At 56.0% G+C, this 16,170-nt stretch overlaps 1 protein-coding gene, 1 long non-coding RNA gene and 2 other non-coding genes across 4 annotated transcripts; 1 reads left to right on the top strand and 3 right to left on the bottom strand.

Annotated features, from left to right (window-relative positions):
• Positions 1–10,742: 10,742 nt before the first annotated feature.
• RPL13 (ribosomal protein L13) lies at positions 10,743–13,508 on the bottom strand. Its single transcript, XM_037816360.1, has 6 exons — positions 13,473–13,508; positions 13,013–13,130; positions 12,607–12,748; positions 12,248–12,421; positions 11,698–11,754; positions 10,743–10,945 (listed from the first exon to the last, which is right to left on the bottom strand). Exons 2-6 carry the CDS (start codon positions 13,114–13,116, stop codon positions 10,787–10,789), a joined length of 636 nt encoding a protein of 211 aa, XP_037672288.1. The 5' UTR covers positions 13,117–13,130; positions 13,473–13,508; the 3' UTR covers positions 10,743–10,786.
• On the bottom strand, positions 12,476–12,558 carry LOC119519072. The gene has a single exon (XR_005213932.1). It is a non-coding gene; the product is annotated as a small nucleolar RNA MBII-202 (small nucleolar RNA).
• On the bottom strand, positions 12,908–12,991 carry LOC119519073. The gene has a single exon (XR_005213933.1). It is a non-coding gene; the product is annotated as a small nucleolar RNA MBII-202 (small nucleolar RNA).
• Positions 13,509–13,598: 90 nt separating the features above from the next.
• On the top strand, positions 13,599–15,073 carry LOC119518917. The gene is made up of 2 exons (XR_005213876.1): positions 13,599–14,470; positions 14,564–15,073. It is a non-coding gene; the product is annotated as an uncharacterized LOC119518917 (long non-coding RNA).
• Positions 15,074–16,170: the final 1,097 nt, after the last annotated feature.

Below are 16,170 nucleotides of genomic sequence, written 5' to 3'. Positions count from 1 at the left end.
TGCTGGAAGGCATCCCCGACGGCGCGTGGCATGAGTCACACAGACGGCGTGTCGGGAGGAAGCAGCCAAGCACAAAGGAGGCCATGCTGGGCCCACAAACATGGAATTCCAGAACAGGAGAACGCGGCTGCCTGGAGGAGGGGGCAGGGGACGGGCGGCCTCTGGGCCTCTCAGCATCTCCCTGTCCTTAGGGAGACTTGGTGACTCACTCGGTGACAGCCCAGGATGCCCGCGGAAGATGTGAGCGTCCACTCACGGCGTGCAGGTGTTCAGCGGAGCCAGGTCCCCGGACAGACACTGGTTGGTGACCAGAAGCTGTGGTCACCCCTCGTGGAGGACAAGACCAGAGGGCCCGGAGCAGGGTCCACCGGGCGGGAGCCCCCCATGGAGGGAAGGGCTCCCCTGTGTAACGGGAAGTGAAAGCAGGCTGCACAACAGCATGTATAAATTTTTGAAAAAAAAAAGAGAAAATGATCCAGTCGTTTGCTTGGTAAGAAGCACCTGGACGCCCGTGCCAGGGGCTGGTGACAGGGAAGGGGACAGGGGCCTGGTGGCGCCTCTGTCCCTCACGAGCTGAGCTGTGGCTGCATCACCCGGCCTAACACTGCGGGTTTTTACACTAACCGAGGGCCCCAGCAGGGACCCCACGGCGAGGGCTGGCACCGGCAGGTGTTTACCCTCCTGCCCCCCTGCCCCAGGTGCTCTCCATGCACCCCAGGAAGTCGTCGTCCTGGAAGCTGAGGCTGCCAGGCCCCCGCGTGTTGTACACCTCGGAGCACAGCCTCTGCACCTCCTCCAAGTAGTAGCCAAGTGTGAAGACCCTGGAGAACACGGGGTGCTGCCCACGGCCTCGGTCCCGTCCACCTGCAAGCAGCCGCCATGAGCCACCCCGGCCCCTCGCCTCCCCTCTCCTGGGGGTCCTGGTCCTCCCTGGGGGAGCTTATGGCTGCCTCTGCATGGGGACTGGCACCTCCATCCCTGCCCCAGGCCAGTGGCAGCGTCTCTACACTTCTCATCTTGTGCCACAAACGTCTGCTTTATCCCAGGACCAGGGGGAAACCGAGGCTCAGAGAGAGGTGCGGAGCCCAAGACCACCCACAGTCGGGATCCGGGGATCCCGCCCCTAAGCAGGACAGCCCGGTGGGGGGTGGGGGGGGCGACTGGGACGGGGAAGAGCAGCCTCTCCTGCCCCAGCCCAGCCTCCCGGCCCTGAGCCCCCTCCTCCATCCAGCTGCCCACCGGACAAGCCCCCCTCGGCCGGCAGTGTCCCTGCTCCCTCCAGGGTCCTGCAAACTCTCCTCTTTGTGGGCCGCCCGTCCCAGGGGCACCCACAGGGGACAAGGCCCAGCAAGGAAGCGAGTGCCCGGGTGGGGGGTGCGGGCCGGGGCCCCCCTCAGCCCGGCGGCCCAGGACCGCAGGAGAAGAGCACGAGGTCCCCACCACCCTCCGCGGGGGCACCCACAGGTCCGCTCCCCACGCCGACCCCGCCCCTCCTGCCCCTGTCCGGGTCCTGCTCGGCCTCCCCCTGCGCGGCGGCCAGGGGCGCTCCGGGTCCTGTGGACGGTCCCCGGGGCAAGCGCCCGCGCCTGCGTCCGGCCGCGGGTTCAGGTCCCGGCCCCACCCGCGGTGGCTGCAACCACGCCGCACCCCGCGCCCTGCAGCCGGAGGCGCGCCCCGCGATTCTCCTTCTCTCGAGGTTAAGCCGCACGCAGGTCTCAAGGGACGGTGACGGGGAAGGCGCTTCCAGCAGCGCAAACCCTCCGGAGTGTCGCCGCCACCGGCCCCTCCGCGGCGGCTCTCGGGAGGTGGCCGCGTCGCGACCGGCCGGCGGGGAGGTCCTGGGGGTGGCAAGGGGCGGCGCGGCCATCCCCGTCTCGGAGGAAGCAAGAGGAGAAGCCGGCGTCCTCCCCACCCCTCGACCCGGACCGCGGGGTGCACATGACCCCAGCCCGGTCCCCACTCCAGAAGAGGAGAGACACGACGGGCTGGGGAGCCCTCCGGCAGGGACGCCCCGAATCCGGAACATCGGGGCCCTGGCCCTGAGCAGCCCAACGTGGTGGGGTTCCCCCGGGGCTCCTGCTCCACGCGGTCCTGCCAAGGAGGCACCGGCAGCGGAGGTCTGCCTCGCGGCCTCCAAATCAGCCTCTGCACCCCGGCTCGCCTGCACCCCACTCCATTCCATGGCCCTCGGTGGAGCCCGGCCTACAATCCCAACCTCTGGGCCGCACTCTAACTCCGGGGCGTCCTGCTCTCTACCTGGAGGCCCCTCGGCAACCGCCCCTGCTAGCCCAGTCCCTACACCCCGCCCACACTGCCGGGCACCCACCCCCGAGCCAGCCCTCCGCTCCACCTCCCAGGCGCCCCCTCCTTGCCCTCCACCAGCCTCAGCGCCCCTACTTCGGCCCCCGCTCCCCACCGGCACCCACTGGCCCTGCGACTGCAGGAGCAGCGCTGCGCTGGGGTCGGACGCGGTGAGCGCGTCGCGATCCAGCAGGTGCCGGCAGCTGAGCCGCAGCTCCACCCTGGAGGCGCGGGGCGCGGGCACCACCCCCAGGCCCGCGCTCAGGCTCGCCGGGCTGCAGGCGGCGGGTCGGGAGCCAAGTTGCCGCCAGGCCCGGGGGCGCGCCCAGGAGAGCGGCGGCCGAGGGAGGGAGGGAGGCCCCGCGTGGGAAGGGCCGGGGCCGAGGCCGGACCGCGGGAGACGCTGCCCAGAGTCGGCGCAGCCGCGCGGGGAAATGGTGGCGGGCCCGGGCGCGGCGTCTCCAGGCCCGCAGCGCCCACACGTGGCTCCCGCAGGACTGCGGGGGGCGGGGCGAGGGGGCGGCGGTGGCGGGGCGGGGGGAGGGGCGCGGTGGGGGAGGGGCGGGGGGAGGGGCGCGGCTGGGGTTCCGCCGAGCAGGGGACGCCCGGCCCGCTCCGCCCCGCATCCCCCTACCCGTGCGGCGCACTTCCCTCCCTTCTGCCTCCCGCAGCCCCCCGGGGCAGAAGCTGGCCCGGGACAGGTCCGGAAACCGGCGGTCAGAGGCCGCCTTCCCCGCAGGGACCAGCCGCCGGCGCCTCTGGGCCTGCAGCCCCTGCCTCTCCCCGCGCTCGTCCCGCCTGCGCCCTGGGGAGGCCCGTCGGCCTCTGGGCTTCCCCAGCCTGACGGGGGCGGGGGTGGGGGGCGCAAGCGCGGGGTCTCCCTAGCGGCCTCGCGGGGCTCTCCCCCAAACCCTGCACCCCGAGGCCACCCGCTGCCGCCCGCATTCCGTGCCCGCCGCTCTGTGCTGTTGCCACTCAAGCCCACGCTCCGTTCTACCGACGGGGAAACCGGGGCATTAAGACGTTGAGTAAGTGGCCTAAGTGGGGGTGCAGGGCTTACCCCTCCCCACAGCCCCCACCAAGGAGGAAGGGAGGGAGGAATGAAAGTGAATTCTGTGGGTGCAGGAGTTTCGGCCTCTACCGCCAGAGATTTTAAATGACCCACTTGGGGTGTCCAGCGATGGCTTCGCAGCGAGGGGACCCAGCTGCCTCAGGCCACCCCCAGTCTCGGCTCCCGAGCAGGCACCGCGGGAAACCCCGGCCCAGCCTCTGCCGCCTGCGCCAACAGAGGGCCCCGGCCACAGCCTGCGATGCCGGGGCCGCCAGGTGGCTTCTGCCTTCCCCTCTGCACAGTCGCCCCAAGTGGCCCCAGTGGCCAGAGGGGAGCCGAGGGGCAGGGCGTCCACCCCTGCAGGCACAGGGCTCGGCTCTCCTCCCAGCCTGTCCCGGGCTCCTGGCCCCTGGAGCTTTCCTGCCGGGCCAGATGCAGGAAATGAGATTTTCACTCTTCTTATATTATCTTGTTTTTGTACAGGAAAAATAAACATATGCTCTTCGTTGAAAGTTAGAAAATGCAGATAAGCAGGTACAAATTAAACGACAGCACCAGATGTAAGCACGGTTAACATTCGAATGTTCACCCCTCCAGCTTCCTGTAACATTCACCTGTTTTTATAAATAAAAAGGATGCCCCCCACCCCCGTGGCTTTCCCCACATCGCACTGGCAGCTCGGGGCGCCGGCCCATCTTGGGGTGTGGCCCTGGGCCCAAGCCCGAGCCTGGTACACAGTTGGAGCTCCATAATTGTCGGTTGAATGAAGTCACACTGCATACTGTTTGTTTTGTAACCTGTTCCTTCTTTGTTATTAGGAATATTGAATGGCTTTTTTTCACAGCAATAAATGTTTGTCTATAGAAGGGGGTCGTGGCCAAATCCAGCAGCTGCTGTTCTTGTAAGCACAGTTTTGTTGCTGACAGCTGCACCCATGCGTTTCTGCGTTGTCTAGGGTTGCTTTTGTGCTGCAAAGGCAGGGGTGAGGAGCTGTGACCGGGCCTGCCTGGCTGGAAAAGCCTGAAATATTTACTCTCTGGCCTGTCAAGAAAGCATTTGCCGAGCCCCGAGCTACCGTATGGGTCTGTGGCTGCCTCAGGTGCCCTCGTGCCCCAGCCTGGAGCCTGGTGACCAGTCCTCGCCATCACAGGTGCTCAGGAAGGGTTTTCTACAATGCAGTTCCATGGCTGAGTGAATCAACGTATCCTAAAGTATTTAATTAACCCCAGTCGTTGGCTGCTTAGGTTGCTTCCTAATTGTCCATTTTATGAACAATGAAATACCCCTGATCTTGGGAAGCTTCTTCTACACCCAGGACACAGTTAACTTGTCTGTCTGGCCACAGTGCCTTGCACATGCTTGTCATCCTCTCTGGTTCTGTCCTTTGAAACAAATCCTGGAGGAAAAAAGAAACCTGGTGCCTCTCTGTGCATCTTCGGCCTTCACCCAACAGCTGCCCGGAGCTGCGCTGCCCACGGCCTTGTCTTTACGTGGGAACTTACTTAGGTCGAGTTAGCTCCGTGCCCGGATTCCAGCACGTGTCTGACACAACAAACTCCAGATGGATGAAAGAGTGAAGGAATGAATGAATGAACAAATGAATGAACTAATCAGTGTGTCAGTAAGTGGATGATTACAAGGCCACTCGGGTGGCTGAATGGACTGTCCCACCGGTCTACCCCCAGGCTAGGACCACACTAGTAAGTTTCAAAGTCAGGAAGTGGGAGGCTCCCGACTTTGTTCTTTTTCAAGGTAGTTTTGGCTGTTTGCAGTCCCTTGCCATTCCATACGAATTTGAGGATCTGCTTTTCCATTTCTACCAAAAGGGCTGCTGGGATTTTGATGGGAGTTGCATTGGATTTGTAGATTCCTTTAGGCAGTGTCATCCTCTGAAGAATGCTGAACAGGGGATGTCTTGCACTTCATTTAGGTCTTCCTTCATTTCTTCCAGCAATGTTGTGTAGTTTTTACTGTGTCTTTCACCTCCTAGTTAAATTTATGCCTAAGAATTTATTATTTAGATGCTATCATAAACGGAATCGTTTTCTTGATTTCCTTTTCAGATTGTTCATCACGTTTACCTTGTATCCTGCAACTTTGCTGAATTTGTTAGTTCTAGCAGCTTTCTTGTGGATCCGCTGGGGTTTTCTGTGTGTAGATCTCCTAGTGTCTTTCCTTATTGGAATTGTTTAGCGTCCTGGATGTGTATATTCATGTCTTTCATCATAGTTGGGAAGTTTTGGGCCATTCTTTTTTTTTTAAAATCATTTTTTAAATTGTAGAATATAACAGATAAACATAGAAATGATAACTTTCCAAGTGAAATTTAAGTAGAAAACAAATTTCAAAGAATATTATAGGTTACAGTTCCAATTATTTCCTTATTGTGAAATATAACAAATATACAAAAAGATGACAGCTTCGGCCATTATTTCTTCAAATACTTTTTTTCTGCCCCTTTCTCTTTCTCACGCTCTGGGGCTCCAATGATGTGCACGTTGTTACACTTGATCGTGTCCCACAGGTCCCTCAGGCTCTGTTCATTTTTCTTCATTATTTTTCTTTCTTCTCCTTACACAGTTTAATTTCAATCATCTTGTCTTCTGCCTGTTCAAATAGGCTATTGAATCCATCTAATGAGTTTTTCATTCCAATTACTGTACTTTGTAGCTCCACAATTTGTTTAGTTCCTTTTTATAATTTCCATTTCTTTATTTTGTTCAGACAACATTTTCCCAATTTCTTTTACTTATTTGTCTATGGATTCCTTTAGCTCATTAAAGATATTTAAGATAGTTGATATAACATCTTGGATTAATTGTTCCATTGTATGACCTTCCTCGGGAATGGTTTCTGGCAAAATCTTTTTTTCCTATTGCTTCATTTTGTAACTTTCTTGCTGAGAACTGCACATTCTGAGTATTACGTTTTTATAAGTCTGGAAATCCAGCTCCCCACTCCTCTGGGATTCAAAGGGTTTGTTTTTGCCTGTTGGAGCCATCAGTTCGTGATTTTTCAAAACTATTTTTCCTCCCAAACTAGGAATGGAAAGAAAACAAGAAGAGAGAGAGAGAGAGAGAGAGAGAGAGAGGGAGAGAGAGGAGGAGAGATACTGTCTCTTTAAACCTCCTCAGCTCCTTCTGCCTGAGGGGTGTTGGAACAGTGGCCACCCTCACAGCCCCCCAGGCATCTGAAGGCACAATGAAAAGCAGTAATCGGTGATTGGACACCCCCCATCTCAGATTTTGGAGGATTCGGTCCTTGCAGCCCAACCTGGCCCCAGCAAGTGGCCCCAGGAGCCCGGCTGCCGTCCCCACTGCTGCCTGCCTCACCACAGTGCAGGGCATGGGTACACCTGCAGATACACAGGCATACAAACACACAGACAAGCACACACGTATGTGCACACACGGCAACCCAAACTGAGACACGCGTGTAGACACACACACAAGCATGCACATGGGTGCACACAGAAATGCGCATGCATGCACACACCGAGACACAAGGATTCACGTGGATGCACACTCAAAAATGTGTGCACATGCACACAAGCACAGGGAGACACCCACATAAGTGTTAGGAAGGAAAATAAAGCAGGGTAAATAAAGGGGCAGGAAGCATAGGGGCATTTTCCTAGTGGTCTGCAAGGGAGCTTCTCGGGGCTGCTAAGGGGCCTGGGCACAGTGGTCTGGGCGGAGGGAATAGGACGCTCAGAGACACAAAAGCATCCACGTGAGTGCACACTCAAAAATGTGTGCACATGCACTCAAGCACAGGGAGACACCCACAGAAAGTTCCCAGGAGGCGGGTGTGGCTGCCGCCAGCTGGGTCGGGGGAGGAGGCCAGAGCCCTGCAGGTCAGGGAGGGAAGTGACTTCCCACCGCTGCACGGGGCAGCACTAAAACTTAACAGCTACAACAGCCTCATTTTCTGTTTCCATGGCTCACTGGGAGCCCCTGGCTCCAGCCACCCACGGAGGCCGCGAGCACCCCCAGGCCTGGCTCTGCTTCCCGGCTTCAGGTCTGTGTCGCGTGGGCCCCTCACACTGCTCAGGTGTCAGCCGCCCCCCAGGTAAATGCCCGAGAGGGAGGCCAGTCTTTTTTGCACCCACTTCAGCTGTGGCACCGTCACTTTTTTGGAAGCAAGTTACTCTGTCCAGCCCACGCTCAAGGGGGACCTCACAAGGGCACTCGCTGGCGCCTGGGGAGGGTGCGGTGGTCCTGGCTGGAGGGCACCAGGTAACAAGGGGAGCTGGAGAAAAGGAGCTTTGCTTTCCATTTTATACTTCACTATCTTCTGTAACTGGATTAAAAAAAAATGTATTTTTTTCTATTAAAAAAAGAAAAACAAAAACAAGAAACCCAAACTCTTAACATTCAGAAGATATAGAAGAAAAAATGGATAAATGCAACTACCTATAAAGAAAATACTAATGTGTGGAAACAGCAGAGAAAAACGAGCAGCTCTGGGCCTCTGTGGACACGACCTGCCCTGCTGTTGGCCTGAACAGCACATACACCGAGAAGGAAAAAGCCTAAATAACCTAAAATGAACATTTTCCTTGCAAGTACAATAGTTCTAAGAAACTAAAAATTAAACTTGTTTTTTAGAACGCAACTTCAGGATGGCCAGATTCAAGATAAATTTCAACTTGAAGAGGCAGTGGTTACGTGAATCCCTGTTTGTAAATGTTCATGGAATGGCACACTTCTTACAAAGTCAAAACTACTTTATAACTTAAACCAAAAAGTGGAAAACAATTTGGGAAAATGAAACTAAACTCCTAATGTCTGGCAAAATAAGGAGGCAAAACAGACAATAATAAATTGAGAAAAATTATTTTCAACTTGTATCAAGGACCATTGCTGACTGATCTCCTGCTAAGAACATACAAATACTCATACAAAGATGCTCAAGCCCTTCCCATGGTCACAGAAGAGCAATATAAAACTACCCTGAGAGGCCATTTTTTCCAGCTTGTTAAAAAGCCCCATGCCATATATTTTTTCAACAGATACTTAAGAAGGCATTCTTTAGCAATCTATTGTGAGTGAAAAATATAGTTTATCTAACTGAAAATGCTCAAAATAAAGCTGTAATAGAAATATTCTCATTCTTAAAAAGGCCCAAAATTGCTTATATTGTAGCTTGTAACGCACAAAGTAGTATTTGATAATTGTACTTTTATTACTGCATCACGGTCATTTATGTATTGTATAATATTCCAGTTAGATGGCTTTATGAATTTTAATAAATGTTCAGCTGATGTTCCATGTGGAATTTATCCAGCAAACTGCATTAATGTACTCCCAGAATGAGTTATGACATATTGTTCCATCACTGTGGATCAGACTGTTATCTAATGTTCAGATGTTTTTCTCCCACAAATAAATTATTTAAATTAAAACAAAAAACAAAAAACACCCAGCAGATGTCCTCCAGTGGTCCCGAGCAGACCTGCGGCCCGGGAGAGCGTCCTACGGGAGCCCCGAATGTCCCCCGGACATCAGCACCTGGGCCGTGCACCGGATTAGCCTCCCAGGCCGCGGAAGTCATCACCAACGCAGCAGCTTAAATCTACAGCCCAGACCCCGTCTCCATGGGTGGCCCCTCTGCTCGTGGCCGTCAAGGTCCCACCCGAGGATCAGGGTCCCCACCAAGATGTCAGGTTGTTAAAACTCAGTTGCTGTGGGTGCAAGGCTGAGCTGCCTTGTTGAAGGGCTACCAGCTCCTGGGGACCACCCCCAGCACCTCCCCAGGGAACCCACACAGCAGTGCCCCTTCCGGGCCCGCTGCTCCGAACCACACCCACCCTCTGCAGCAGCTGAGAAAAGGCTGCTTGTGAAGGACCCGCCCAGCCCGAGAAACCACCCCCTTGCTGTGTAACAATCCCGAGTGTCCTCTCTCGATGGCTACGGTTCTGTCCACACTCCTGGGGATTATACAGGGGATGCACGCCAGGAGGGAACCTTGGGGCCACGTTAGGACCTGTGCACCACAGCTCTGAAACAGAATGGTCTCCAGGACAGGACAGCCCCCGTCTCTTTAGGTAGCAGGGAAGCCTGCCTTGAAGCCACCCCACGCCCCAGGTGCAAGGTCAGGCACCACAGGCTCCCTCTCCAGGGGAAGCTGCGCCAGCACCAGAGGCGCTGCCCCCACAGGGCCTGCAGGGAGCCACTGGGAAGGGTGCAGGCAGGCACGCTGCTCCCTGGGGCCTGCAAAAGCAGCACCACCCCGAGCCCTGCTGCCCAATCCAATGCCCCATCCAGAGAATTTTCCTATCTAGGACACTCCTTCGGATTTAAGTACAATTGTAAAATCCCACAGCTAAGAGTGGATGGGCTGCAGTGTCCCAGCCTCTCTGAAGGGGACAGACAGGCTATGCCAGGGCGCCAGATGGGGACTTTCAGGGGGTCCGGCAGCAGACGGGTCAGAGCACTGTGCTGAGACCCCAAGTCTGTCTCATCTGTAAATGGGGTGCAGCTCCCTTGCTGTTTCAGTTCACCCGTTTCCTGCCAGGCATCACCACCTTGTGCCCAGGGGGCCTGAAGGCAGACCCCGCAGCTGGTTCCTGGGGGCACCCGGTGGACACGGCTGTCTTGCTCCCCCACTCACCGAGGCCACTTGCTCAGGTGGCTCAGCTGATGCTGACCCGAGTGCCAGACGCCAGACCCCTCAGGGGACCCCGCGGGAGCCAGCCCAGGTGCTCTCCTGCCTCTCCTCCCACTTAAGGCCGTTCTTAACCACAGCCCTGAGCTCAGGCACCCTGTGGGAGGAGGCAAGGTGACAGGGTGCAGCAATGGGAGACCGTATGCACTGAGGAGGGCTGCCGTCTTCCACGCCGCTCCCCCCAGGACCCCACACAGGTTGTGCTCTCAAGCCCAGGGTCTGCTGGGGGCCCTGTCCCAGGCATCCGCAACCACTCCCAGGTGTGGAGGCTGGAGCTGCCCCCAGGTCTCAGTCCCCCGCTGTTGGCACTCTGACCCCTCACCTCACCTCGGCAGTTTCCCGGGACCCTCCTACACGGCACAGGCAAGCAGGATCCCGAGGAAGCAGGCAGCAACCCTGGACAGAACCGCCCAAAGTGCTTGACTGTGCGTTACACAGCGTTTTAAATCTGCTTTAACGTACGTAGGAGCCACAGGTGATGGACACTGGACAGATGAACTGCAGCACCCACGGCTTTCCATCAGGTTTATGAGCTACCTTGTGAGGCCAACGGAAGGTCCAGGTAAAACACATTAAACCCAAAATGGATTCACGGTTCCCGCAACTGCTTCTCAGCATGCAAGGGCAGGGACAGCATTGCACCTGAATATCCCAAACATGTCAGTTCAAAACCTGACGCTGGCTTCAAGCCCACCCTTGTTTCTTACAGACTGATATCACCTGGGGAGGCGGCTTTACTGATTTATTACAAGTCCGAACAGTGTTTTACTTTTTCTTTTCAACATCCTGTTCTGCAGCCTCCTTGGCTCTCTTTGCCCGGATACCAAAAAGCCGGGCGTTGGCACGGGCCATCCGAAGGCTGGCAAACGCCTTGAAATTCTTCTCTTCCTCCGTGATGGCCCTGGCTTTCTCCTTCTTGTAGACCTGAAAGGGAGGACGGGGTCAAATCCAGGCTGCTGCCTCTGAGCCAAGCACTGTGACAGGCCCACAGCCCAAAGACCAGCTAAGCAGAAGCAAGTGATCAGGTGACACTACGTTTGCTTCAGCACAGCTGGCTAAGGGATTTTAAAGCCCCTCACGTTTGTGGTTCTCTGAGTGATTCTGGGAAAGAAACATTAATCAAACACAAATCAAATGAGCCAAAAACCAACCAAAATGCAGAGGACAAGCCCATGTGGACATTTCAGACACGGGAAGAGAGAACTGGGCAGAGTGGCTGGTGCCACGTAGCAAAGGTATTATTGCCAGACGTAACACAGAACCCCGACAAAGGGAGCAGCAAGCCACGTCACCCCAAGAAACCTGCAAGATCTAGTCACTTGCTCACACAGGATCAGCGAACATGCCCAGAGGCCTTCGCTTTCCTGAACTAGAAGGTCCCAGTGGAACGGGGATTGCAGTCACAAGTGAGAGTCAAGGCTTCGCGAGAGGGAGGACACAGCCAACCCTCCATGAGCCCATCTGTTAAGACTTGAGGACTGCGCCCCCAGACTAAAGGACTTTTTCTTTCTGGCAACCGATAAATCCTACAAGCTCCCGTTTGTCACCACTTACCCCTTCCAACCCAACTGCTGCCCCAATAAAGACCTTCTTGTCTGTCCCCCAATGCTGTCTGCCCACCAGCTCATCTAAAGCTCCCTGGGGCCTGTGCCTGAGCACATCAGGTGTCTACTCACATTCCGGATGGGCATTACTGGACCGGTCAGCTGTGTGGCCAGTTTCAGCTCTTCAGCCTGTGAGAGAAAAACAGTGCAGTGGGCTCAGCCCCGCTCCCAAGGGCACCGTGCTCACAACCCACCAGGATCAAGGGTGACAAGCAGCACGCCTGTCCAGGGCATCCTGGGCCCGGAGCACCAGGAGCCAGTCTGCAGGACCACGCCCCGAGATGGAACATTACGGGGTCCACGGTCCCCGACTTTACAGAACACACAGGCTGGTGCTACCTTGTCCCGTGAGTCACCGACTCGAGTGATATGCCAATTCCCCAACCTGGCTCCCCAGAAATGTCCACACTTTCAAAGGCCATATGGATGGACGTGATCAGCCTTATCCTACGAGGTTCGTCTAAATTTTTGTTTGATATAAAGCATCTTACAGCAAAAAAGCACTATCTTTGGAACAAAACCAGTTATCTAAAGATCTTTTGCGATTAGCATGAAATCAGTTAGCAAGGCAAGCTTTACTTGGCGGTATCTGAACACCCTCCCCCATGCCGCAGGCACTCACGGAGCTGTCTCCCTTCCGGGGGGCAGAGGGCTTCCGGGGGAAGAGGATGAGTTTGGAGCGGTACTCCTTCAGCCGCTGCACGTTGGCCTGCAAGGACTCGGTGGACTTGTTCCGCCTCCTGGGGTCCACGGAGATGCCGATGGTCCGGGCCACCTTCTTGTGAATGCCGGCCACCTGCCCAGGGACGCGCACAGGTGAGGCTGTGCCGGGCCTCTCACCTCCAGGCCCGACAAAACGCTCAGTCATCAGCCGGAAAAGGGCTCAAATGTGCTTTCATCAAAGCAGTACAGCGATTCCGGAGAACGTCATCATCTGACCGCTGACTCTGTCCTGCGGGCGCCATCTGGGGAAACACTCACCCGCAGCTCTTCCAGGCTGAAGCCGCGGCCGGCTCGCACTTTGGTGTGGTACCTCACCGTGGGGCACCTCACGATGGGCCGGATGGGGCCCGACGCCGGGCGAGGGGCGATGCGGCGCGCCTTTGCTTGCCGGGCCTTGCGCCTGGGCAGAGAGAAGCCCGAGAGTTACCTTTACCCTAACCCGCCCCCACGTGAAATCTGTCACCGATTGTCCCGGAACAACAGCGAGCACTGGTATCCCCCGAGCCTCGCGCACCCCCAATCACACCGCTGCACGTGGGCCCCGACCAGCCACCAGCCCGGAGAGAGCGCACGGTCGTCACAGGGAAAAGGGCTCAAATGCACTTTCACCAAAGCCGGTCAGCGACTCCGGAGACCGCCGTCACCCGAGGGCCGCGCCCCTCACCTGCGGATCTTCCGGGCGGGCTGGTTGAACCACGTGGCCACGCGCCGCTGCCAGTCCTTGTGGAAGTGCGGCTTCAGGATCATGCCATTGCGGCTGGGGGCCATAGCTGCCTACGGCCCTGGGGGCGCGAGGGCGAGGAGGGGCGCGTTACCGCCCGGGCCCGGCCGGACTGCGGGCAGCCGCAGGCCGCCTCGAGGACCCCACCCCTCGGCAGGTCCCGCCGCCCTCCGCGCCCCGCCATGGTCCCGCCCCGGGGCCTCCACCGCGGGCCGCCAGGCCCCGACTCCAGAGCCCGAGCCCCGGCCCGGCGCTTCTACAGCACAGAGAAGAGCGCCGGCTGGACGCGCGGGTCCCCCACGGCCACGCCGGCAGGAGGCCTACACCGATGGCGCTGGAAGGGAGCCGAGAGAGGCGGATGGAAGCGGATGGAGGCCGGAGAGCCCGGACCGAGAATACCTACCTCCGCGCAGGGAAAGAGCCGAGAGAAAAAGAAGCAGCCTCGCAAGGCCTCCTGGGATCGGAGTGGGCCCGGCCTATCCGAACCGTCGGGACGCCCTGACCAATCAGAGTCCGGAAGGAAGTGACCTTTCTGTGACGCAACTTCCGCCATCAACGGAAGCCGAGCTGAGCTGGCTGAGCGTCTTACGGTGTCGCTGCGGGCCGGGGCCGCGCCGCAGAGGGCCTGTCTACTGGATCAATCCTGAAGTTTCTCAAAATCAAAATTGCATCTGTCTTTTGGCCTCCCGATCCCGCTTTGGGGAACTTGTCCTATAGATGTGCTGCACGCGTCCGGAAGGTGTTTGTGTGAGGATACGCGGTGCAGCCTTGCTCGTTGTTTGACAGACCATCCCAAACGCGGTGTCTTAGGGCAGCGGTGGTTAGTTTCTCACGTTGGCGGCTCAGCCTGCAGTTCTGCTGGGGCCACGCCTGCTGCCTTCCGCCGGGAGCTCGGCTGGTGCTGGACCGTGCACGGGAGGCCGGAACGCTGGGGCCCGGCGGAGCCAGGCTGAGCCTCCCTCTCTACTGCGGGACCAGCCAGAACTGTGACCGCATCGTCTGCCAGCCGCGATGGGCAGAGAAAGACGCACGGCCCCCCAGCTTCAAGGGGGGAAGAGGCGGCGCGCACATGCAGGGATGGGAGGAAGTTTGGGTGGTCACCTTTGGAAATCGTCTCCCTCATTTGCAATAACAAAAGATTGCAGGCAACCAAAGTGTCCACCTAGAGGAGAATGGTGAGATCGACTGAGGGCACTGTATCCATAAGAAGAAAGAATGGGACGCTCTCCATGTGCTGATGTGCACAGACGTCCGGGATCGTTCATTGCAGATAGCACAGTAAAATTTAGAGGAGAGACTATGGCACTGTCCGTGCAAGGAAAAGGACAAACGAAGAATGTGCATTTGTGTATGTTAGTGCCTGCAAAGGAAACTCCGCAGTGCATCCCACATTGTAGCAAGGTCTGTGTGTGGGGATTGGGCACTGGGGTGCAGTTTACAGTTTAATTTCTCTGTAATTTTTTTTAAAAAAATTTCTGCTTCTCACCCAAGCAGGTACTACTTTGTAACGCGGAAAGTCTGCAGCTTTTAGGAATCACCCCTGATCATTGCTAAGAGGCAGCTGTACCTTGGCCACCTGGTTGGAAACCTACTTAACTGTCTTTGAGAAACGACGGCATTCTCCTTTCACACCTGGCAGGGTCCTGGCAGCTTTGGGGCCTGTGCTTGTGGGCTGAGTCAGTCACAGGGCAGGAGGGTGAGGGGGCACCCCAGCGTCAGTGAAATTTTCCTGGCCGAGTGGCCCAGAGGTTTCCAGGGTGGGACTTTCATGGATGTGCCAGCCAGGAGCCTTGGGCCCCAGGGTTGAGTCCACTTGGCAAGGGGGGGGGGGGCGCAGGTGGCAGGTGGCTCCTCGGGCTGCTGGAGGTTGTGGAGAAGGATGGGAGGTGGACCCAGGGCAGAAGCTGCTGGCAGAAACACCAGTCAGCCAGGTCTCATGAATGCCATGCTCCTACTGGTCCGAGTACATTGATATTTTTAATAAATGCTCCCTAAATACTTAAATACCTTGGGATTAGTGCAATTACATTGCCTTGTGTTTGGGGATGTGTTCAAAGGGGAGCATAAACATTTAACTAACGTGTCCCACCATTGTTTTCTGGCCCTCCCACTTGTCTTCTTTCCTAGCCTGGAAAGTGGGGGCTATCTATCTATCTACATATCATCCATCTACGTATCATCTTTTTTCTAAACACTTGACAGGTTGCATACAGTATACTCCTTGAACCCATAATAATTCCATGTGCATTTCCTAAGAACATGGATATTCGTTCATGTAATCATCTTAGTTACAGGTATCAAGTTCAAGAAATTTGACAGTGATATCCACCTTACAGTCTATATTCCAATTTTTTCATGTGTCCCAATAATATCTCATTGAGCCTTTTCTCAATTCCATTATTAGCTCCCATCCAGGATTCTGTTTTGCATTTAATTGTCATTGTCTCTTTAGTTGCACTTTTTGTTTAATTGCGGGAACATACATACAACATAAAACCTTCCCATCTCAGCCACTCCCAAGCATGCCATTAAGTGGGCTCAATCATATTCGCAGTGTGTGCTGCCCTCACTAACATTTATTACCAGAATTTCTCATCTCCCTAAACAGAAATCCCACACCCCATATGTATTAACTCCCCATTCCTGCTGTCCTCGGCCCTTGGTAACCCGTACTCCGCACTCTGTCTCTATGAACTTGCATACTCCAGGTATTTCGTGTAAGTGGAATCATACAATATTTGTCCTTTTATGTCTGGCTCACTTCACTCAACATGACATCTTCCAGGTTCATCCATGTTACAGCATGGATCAGAACTTCATTTCTTTGTAACGACTCCTTTGAATGGATATAGCAACTTTTGTTTATTCATTCATGTACAGTGGACATCTGGGTTGTTTCCTCCTTTTGGCTATTGTGAATAATGCTGCTATGAACGTGGGTGTACAGCTATCTGCCCAACTTCCTGCTTTCAATTCTTTGGGGAATATCCCTGAGAGGGGAATTGCTGGGTCTTATGATGATTCTATGCTTAATTTTTTGAGGGTTTGCCATACTGCTTTCCACAGTGGCTGCATCAGTTTACATGACCACCAAAAATGAA

The sequence above is a fragment of the Choloepus didactylus genome, chromosome 22, assembly GCF_015220235.1.
Source record: "Choloepus didactylus isolate mChoDid1 chromosome 22, mChoDid1.pri, whole genome shotgun sequence".
NCBI lineage: Eukaryota > Metazoa > Chordata > Mammalia > Pilosa > Megalonychidae > Choloepus > Choloepus didactylus.
This window is presented reverse-complemented; position numbering and strand designations above follow the sequence as displayed.